We start from the raw sequence: 8,666 nt of genomic DNA, 5'->3' as shown, positions 1-8,666 counted from the left end.
CCTTTAGTGAATTTGGACCCCAGTCACCCAATGACCGACTGTAGCAAGTTTGAAGCCTCTGCCATTAAAAGTGTAAGAATAGCAGCAGTTTAAATAGTCCCCTTGAAAATCAATAGGTGAATTTTGATTGGCTGTTGTAGGCTCCACACATTTTCTTGAATCGTAATCGTATTCACCCAGTGACCAAGTGTACCAAGTTTGAGAACCCTGCGATTAACAGTCTAAGAATGGCTGCAGTTTACATTTTCCCATTTAAATGAATGGCTGAAATTTGATTGGCAGTTTTATGCTCCACCCACTTTTCCTGGATTTGTAACCTCGGTCACCAAGTGACCAACTGTGCCATGTGTGGGGACTCTGGCTTGATTACTGTGAGAATAGCAGCCTTTTACATTTTTTCCATTGACTTGAATGGGTGAAATCTGATTTGCTGTTTGTAGCTCCGCCCACGTGTGCAGGGGGGCCGCGAGACCCCCAGAACATATCATCCCAGGTAGTAAGGGATCTGTGTACCAAGTTTCGTTCAAATCGGTCAAGCCGTTTTCGCGTGATCGCGGCACATACATACACACACACACACACACACACACACACACAGTACACACACACACAGTACACACACACACACACACACACACACACACACACACACACACACACACACACACACACACACACACACACATACACACATCCGATTTTATATATATATATCTTGTCACTAACTGTCCCTCAAAGGAGCTCACAATCTAATCCCTACCATTGCCATATGTCTATATTATGTAGTGTAAGTACTGTAGTGTAGGGCCAATTTTTTTAAGGGGAGCCAATTAACTTATCCGTATGTTTTTGGAATGTGGGAGGAAACCGGAGTGCCCGGAGGAAACCCACGCAGACACGGAGAGAACATACAAACTCTTTGCAGGATGTGCCCTGGCTGGGAGGGGGGCTACCTATACTGAGGGAGGGGAGGCTACCTATATAGGATGTGCTTATACTGGGAGGGGGGGCTACCTATACTGAGGGAGGGGAGGCTACTTATATAGGATGTGCTTATACTGGGAGAGGGGGCTACCTATATTGAGGGAGGGGAGGCTACCTGTATAGGATGTGCTTATACTGGGAGGGGGGGCTACTATACTGAGGAAGGGGAGGCTACCTGTATAGGATGTGCTTATACTGGGAGGGGGGGCTACCTATACTGAGGAAGGGGAGGCTACCTATATAAGGGCTGCCTATACTAGCGAGGGGAGGCTACCTATACTGAGGAAGGGGAGGCTACCTGTATAGGATGTGCTTATACTGGGAGGGGGGGCTACCTATACTGAGGAAGGGGAGGCTACCTATATAAGGGCTGCCTATACTAGCGAGTGGAGGCTACCTATACTGAGGGAGGGGAGGCTACCTATATAGGATGTGCTTATACTGGGAGGGGAGGCTACCTATACTGAGGGAGGGGAGGCTACCTATATAAGGGCTGCCTATACTAGCAATGGGAGGCTACCTATACTGAGGGAGAGGAGGCTACCTATACAGAGGGAGGGAAGGCTACCTACATAGGGGCTGCCTATACTAGTTAGGGGAGGCTACCTATACTGAGGGAGGGGTGGCTACCTATATAGGGGCTGCCTATACTAGCAAGGGGAGGCTACCTATACTGAGGGAGGGGTGGCTACCTGTATAGGATGTGCTTATACTGGGAGGGGGGCTACCTATACTGAGGGAGGGAAGGCTACCTATATAGGGGCTGCCTATACTAGCGAGGGGAGGCTACCTATACTGAGGGAGGGAAGGCTACCTATATAGGATGTGCTTATACTGGGAGGGGGGCTACTATACTGAGGGAGGGGAGGCTACCTGTATAGGATGTGCTTATACTGGGAGGGGGAGGCTACCTATACTGAGGGAGGGGAGACTACCTATATAGGATGTGCTTATACTGGGAGAGGGGGCTACCTATACTGAGGGAGGGGGATACCTGTATAGGATGTGCTTATACTGGGACTGGGAACTACCTATACTGAGGGAGGGGGATACCTGTATAGGATGTGCTTATACTGGGAGGGGGGCTACTATACTGAGGGAGGGGAGGCTACCTGTATAGGATGTGCTTATACTGGGAGGGGGAGGCTACCTATACTGAGGGAGGGGAGACTACCTATATAGGATGTGCTTATACTGGGAGAGGGGGCTACCTATACTGAGGGAGGGGGATACCTGTATAGGATGTGCTTATACTGGGACGGGGAGCTACCTATACTGAGGGAGGGGGATACCTGTATAGGATGTGCTTATACTGGGAGGGGGGCTACTATACTGAGGGAGGGGAGGCTACCTGTATAGGATGTGCTTATACTGGGAGGGGCAGGCTACCTATACTGAGGGAGGGGAGACTACCTATATAGGATGTGCTTATACTGGGAGGGGAGGCTACCTGTATAGGATGTGCTTATACTGGGAGGGGGGGCTACCTATACTGAGGGAGGGGAGACTACCTATATAGGATGTGCTTATACCGGGAGGGGGGGGGGGGGGGGGTTACCTATACTGAGGGAGGGGAGGCTACCTATATAGGGGCTGCCTATACTAGCGAGGAGAAGCTACCTATACTGAGGGAGGGGAGGCTACCTGTATAGGATGTGCTTATACTGGGAGGGGGGGCTACCTATACTGAGGGAGGGGGATACCTGTATAGGATGTGCTTATACTGGGACGGGGAGCTACCTATACTGAGGGAGGGGGATACCTATCCTGGGGGCTACCTATCAGGACAGATAGATTGGCTCCCTATCCTGAGGGCAGAGGGAGTTATCTATCCAGCGGGCTTCCTATGCTGGTTGGGGGGAATGAGGTTATTGTTGCAGTATTCACCACTTTGGTGGCCCTCCATAAATAGATGACTTGGATTAATAAATACAGGAACCAAAAGAAACACAATGACCAGAGCATTGATATATTTTGCGAGCCACTATATTAGGTAGGTCTTGCTACTGCTGAGTTGGACCTTTTTCGCCTTGTCTTAATTGTTCATGGCATTCGTCAGAGATTTTTAGCATGTTGGCATATTGACATGGTAGCATCATGCAGTTAGCTCTGCCAATATCATGTCATGCCCACACCCATTTTTTTGCCTTTCAAGGGGTGGGTACTGCTTGGGGCCGAAAGAACCTTAGCAGCACCCCTGCTGTGCAGGTACGGCTAGACATTTGCAGGCGCAGTACGGCCGCACTTGTGCACGAAGAGGAATACAGCCATGAACTTTCATAGGCAGAGGTCTCAAGGAAGTTTCGGATCTCTCTTCTTGGGCTTTTCTTCTCCAGCTTTTTATTTTAAAACCAACTTGGTTTGCTTTAACCTTTTGAGGACCACGGTGCTAACCCCCTCTAAAGACCAGGCTATTTTTTGTGTAAATGGCCACTGCAGCTTTAAGGCCAAGCTGCAGGGCCGCACAAGAGAGCACACTAGTGATTCCCCCCCCCCTCCTTTTCCCCCACCAACAGAGCTCTCTGTTGGTGGGGTCTGATCGCCCCCAAGTGTTTGGTTTTTTTTTGTAAATATTTATACTAATATTTTTTTATTAAATTTACTTATGTATTTATTTACAATACCCTCCCTCCCTCCCCCGCCAGCCAATCCCTGTGATCAGCTGTCATAGGCTGAAGCCGATCACATCTGACAGTCAGGAGGGGACAGCCGTGTCACACGGCTGTCCCCAGTACAGCGCTGCTACGGATTGCATCGCTGTACTTAGAAGAAAGACGGCGGTTTCGCCGTCTAAGTCTCCCGAGCGGCAATCGCGGCTCAGAGACTGAAGGCCGAGCTCTGCTCTGCCCACCAAGCAGGGGATGCACGCGCAGCCTGCGCGCAATCTCCCAAAAACTGCCGCCTAAGGACTGTACTGTCAGCGTTAGGCAGTCCTGGGACTGCCGCCGCAGCCACACCCATTGGCATGACGCGGTCAACAAGCAGTTAAAGGATGTCAAAGCTGACAAAAATGTTAAAAACAGGGGGAGCTGGCATGTATGACAAGCAGTGCTCATGCCCACCGCTCCACCTGTTATGCTCTGCCCTCCTCCACTCTCACCTAAATACTCCCCTCAGCCTCACCCGGGTCAGCTGGGTCGGGCAGTAGTGTGCCCGACCCAGCCGGGCAATACTTATTAACCTACATTTTTGTACTTTTTCAAATTTGCAAAGTGATGGAAAATTATTTTCAATGCAAAGTGAAAAATTCACTCTTAGGAGAAAACTGAGATGAAAAACTTAACTGCATTTGGGCCATTGCCTGAGCCAGTCTGAGAAAATTGCAGTCTTACATGCAGACAGCCAGAAAATTAATTGACTTGATGACATTGGGGTTGATTCATCAAGCTGCACTGCTAAAGCAGCACAGCTTAATGAGAGGAGCGCAAGCTCAGCGCACACTATGCTGCGGTAGTGCAGCGTAGCGTGCGCAGATAACATACGTTCGCACCTTCTAACTAACGGCTGCTCCACTGAACCTGCGGCCTTAGGGATCGTGTCAATTAAAGCCACTGGACCTACTGGGGCTCAAAACTCCTGTCATTAAGCTGCGCTGCCAAATGCTTGATGGATCAACCCCATACTCTTGATTAAAAGGGTTTCATTTAATTCCTTTAAGCATTTTAACAAAAACATGAAGTGAAAAAAAGAGATAAAAATACAGTAGATCAGAGGTTCACAAACTGGGTGCCTTGGCACTCTGGTAAGCTGTGAACACTTCCCAGGAGTGCTTCGGCTTCACTCCAAGTCACGTCCCTATATTTCTCCTGCTGATTGCATCTCTCACCTGATCCTGGGAGCCCGCAGAGATCAACGGCCTCTCGACTTCCTCATTCTTCCCCTAGTGCCGGCTTTTCCTGATCGCGTCATCAGGGCTGGATTTCTGGAAAAGCTACATAGGCCCGGGCCTTGGGCGGCTGTTGCCCAATGGGGCACCTGGACATGGAAGAGAGGTAGTTATATAGGGAATGGAAGACTGAAAAAGGAAAACGCAGGGTACAAATGGTGTTGGACACATGAAGTAAGGGAGCTAATGTCCAAGGGTTTTGTATCTCAATGAGAAGAGCTTTTATACATGTAAGAGGGGGCTGCAGGTGGAATGGGAAGTAGACTGCTGTACATTAGAGGTTCCCACCACCAGGGTCCACGGTCTATGCTGCTGCCACCTACTACTGTCGTTGCTACTGTGTTACATTTAGGTATCTGGTGTTTTGTAAAAAAAAAATGTATATTTTGAGGTGTCAGGGTTGAAAACTGTGTTGGTCCAGTTGTGTATTGGACTTAACTGCGACTTTATGACCAATGCCTGGAACCTTCTGGTGTTATTGTTTTAGTTTATTCCTGCTGTATTTCTACCGCTAGAGTCCGCAGCCTACTCTGCTGCTGCCACACGCTACTCCTCCTGCTGCTGTAAAAATTGTACCAATTATTTCTGCTATGTTACCACCGCCAGGGTCCACAGTCTACTCTGCTGTCACATGCTACTCCTCCTGTTGCTGTAAAAATTATAACAATTATTTGCTGTTACCTTGGCTAGGATCCACAGCACACACTTTACTGCAACAAATTCCTCCTCCTTGTGCTGTTATAATTTCTTGTAATTATTGCTGTGGTACCACCGCTAGGTTCTATAGCCTACTCTGCAGCCAGCAATTCTTCATCCTCATCATTTCTTTTTATTATTGACAGGTTCCATAGCCTACTCTGCTAACAGCTAATCCTTCTGCTGATCATGCCAATGTAGATGCCACAGAGAAGAAGAAGAGGACGAAGTGGTATTAAAAGAGAAATAAGAAGACGATGAAGAAGAAGAGGAAGGAGAAGATGAAGAAGAGGAAGAAGATGTAAAAGAAGAGGAAGAAGAAGAGAAAGAGGAAGAAGATGATGAAGAAGTAGAGGAAGGAGAGGACAAAAAGACAAAGAAGAAGAGGAAGAAGAAGAAGACGAAAAGGAAGAATAGGAAGAAGTTAGGGCAGCATGGTGGCTTAGTGATTAGCGCTCTCGCCTTGCAGCACTGGGTTCCTGGTTCGAATCCCAGATTCCCAGCCAGGTCAATGTCTGCAAGGAGTTTGCATGTTCTCCCCGTGTCTGCGCCGGTTTCCTCCAGGCACTCCAGTTTCCTCCCACATCCCAAAAAACATACAGATAAGTTAATTGGCTTCCCCCTAATTGTCCCTAGAATATAATACATGCACTACACGACACATACATAGACTAGATTGTGAGCCCCTCTGAGGGACAGTTAGTGACAAGACAATATACTCTGTACAGTGCTGCATAATATGTCGGTGCTATATAAATACTTAAATAAATAAGAAGAAGACAAAGTAGAAAAAGATTTACAAGAAGAGGAAGAAGAATATGAACAGGAAGAAGATAAAGAAGTGTTCAACAAACATGTAAGCTTATGCCAACATACCACAGAGGAGAAGGAGAAGTAGAAAAAGATGAAGCAGACAAAGAGGAAAAATAATAGTAAGGAGGAGAAAAAGGACTCCTTGGTTTGGTACCACCACCTGGTTCCACAAACTGACCCTACTCTGCTTCAACCAATTCCTGCAGCTGCTAATGCCAATGTTACATGGCAGCCCCACAGAACAAGAAGAAGGAGGTGGAGGAGGAGGAGGAGAAAGAGCAGGAGGGTAGAGTAGGACTCACTGCATGGCGCACGCTTTGGCACAGTCGGTAAGCTTGAGCGCAATTACATTGCAGGACCAAGAGCCTCCCTTTTTTAACTTTTTTGGGTGTTGCAGCCATCATTTTTATTTATATTATATATACATTTATCTAATATATATCACAATATTAAGCACAACAGCACCCACAAACAGCCTAAAAAGTAAACTTTCACTACTGGTATATATTGACGGCTTATTATAAATTATGGATATATAATATATATTATAGACAGTCATACATATATTTTTATATTTTTTTTTAACATATATGTATTTTTTTTATTTATAGATTGTATTAAAAGAAAGAGTGTGCAATCATTAAATGCAGTTGTAATTTCGATCATATTTTTGACGCGTAATTGAATTCAAATTGGGAATGCAATTCCATTTATAATTTCGATTACGGAAGAATCGACATCTTATGAAGTCGTAATCGAAGCCACTCAAATTCGAAATTGGAAATGACTAGCCCCACTGGGGTTTAGTTGTAGTAAAATATTGGCAATATTTACTAGTGTTTTACTATGCTTATTACGGCTGTAAATATTTCTCCGTTTTCATTGTTGTAGATGATCATTTGTTATTTCAGCATCACCCTACGGCCATTATATCTGGCAACAGTACCATATAGCGGCAGCCCGCTTTTCTGGGTCCTACAGAGGAAAATGCCATTTTCACTCATAGTCCGACATAGGATTGGAAAGGTTTAATATTAGTTTCTTGAGGACATTTATCAGTGTTTGTTGGATTTCTTTTGTTCGAAGAAAATAAACAATAGGATTTGCCAAATGGGGGACGACAGAGTAGAGGAAGAGGAGCACCGCACCGACATCAGCCTTGATTACTATCGTTAATGGGAGGCTATTCACTATGTAGACAAAAATCCGCGGACCGTAGTACAGAGAAACCAGAAGGATGTGGGTGCTACAGGTGTAAAACACCTTCTTCCAGTTTTTAGCTTGAGAAGACATGGCGATGGTGGCAACTATGATGATGTAAGAGAACAGAATGAACGCTAGCGGTACGATTAACACAGTCATAGAACTTATAAGTCCAAGTTGTTTTATGAAGGTTGTGTCACTGCATGCCAGAGCTACAACAGCAGCATGAACACAAAACAAACTGTTTATCTTGTTGCGATCACAGAGGAGACTTTGTGACGTCTCGGTAGCCAGAAATATCACTGCAGGAGGAGCTAAAATGGTCCAGCAGACCCCGCAAGCAATGGTCACTCTAGAGTTGGTGATGGTTGTGGAGTATCTCAAGGGTAGAGAAATAGCAACGTAACGATCTACAGCCATCAGTAGAAGGAGGAAGGAGTCAACACTACCAAGATAATGGACCCAAAACATCTGGAAGATACAGACGTGGAAGGACATGGTCGATAATCCAAACCAATAATGGGCTATCAGTTTTGGCAGAGTCGCCGTGTCAAACGCAACGTCGGAGGTAGCAAGGCTGGCTATGATTAGGTACATGGGCTGGTGCAGTTGTGCATTGAGAGTGACCAAAATGATGACGCTGCCATTGGCCACAAGGGAAGTGATATAGACGAGGAACATCATGGCAGAAACCAAATGGTGTAGACTTTGGGAGAGGCCAGGAAATCCAACAAGTATTACCTCAAATTTATCTGACTGGTTGGCCATGTGTGGAAATCCTGAAGAAAAAAAAGAGTAAAAGAATACAGTAGTTGCCATAAAGACTTTTTGGCATATTATTTGCAAGTGGAAGACAAGCATTTTTTCTCCCTTGCCAATGGATACATGCCCTTAAAGTGTACCTGAGGTGACATGTGCCATGATGATATAAACATGTATGTACAGTGCAAAACATATTAATAACCAGGCTGTTTTGATATTTTTATTTTTATGCCTGAAAGAGTTCATTTTCAGCCATGGAAGTGGCAGCTTTTGTCTTGTCAGTACATTATCAGAGAATATAGTAAACCTCACTGATTAGCAA

General features: G+C 45.9%; 1 protein-coding gene across 1 annotated transcript; it reads right to left on the bottom strand.

The window, feature by feature from the left end:
- Positions 1–7,375: 7,375 nt before the first annotated feature.
- LOC137544684 (olfactory receptor 2AP1-like) lies at positions 7,376–8,350 on the bottom strand. Its single transcript, XM_068265779.1, has one exon. It carries the CDS (start codon positions 8,348–8,350, stop codon positions 7,376–7,378), a length of 975 nt encoding a protein of 324 aa, XP_068121880.1.
- Positions 8,351–8,666: the final 316 nt, after the last annotated feature.

Source organism: Hyperolius riggenbachi, chromosome 2 (assembly GCF_040937935.1).
Source record: "Hyperolius riggenbachi isolate aHypRig1 chromosome 2, aHypRig1.pri, whole genome shotgun sequence".
Classification (NCBI taxonomy): Eukaryota; Metazoa; Chordata; class Amphibia; order Anura; family Hyperoliidae; genus Hyperolius; species Hyperolius riggenbachi.
Note: the sequence above shows the minus strand (reverse complement) of the source record. Positions and strands in the feature narration are given on the sequence as shown.

Bases quoted from the DNA above. Each gene is read 5' to 3' on its own strand.
- LOC137544684 (XM_068265779.1), bottom strand. From the start codon at position 8,350: ATGGCCAACCAGTCAGATAAATTTGAGGTAATACTTGTTGGATTTCCT.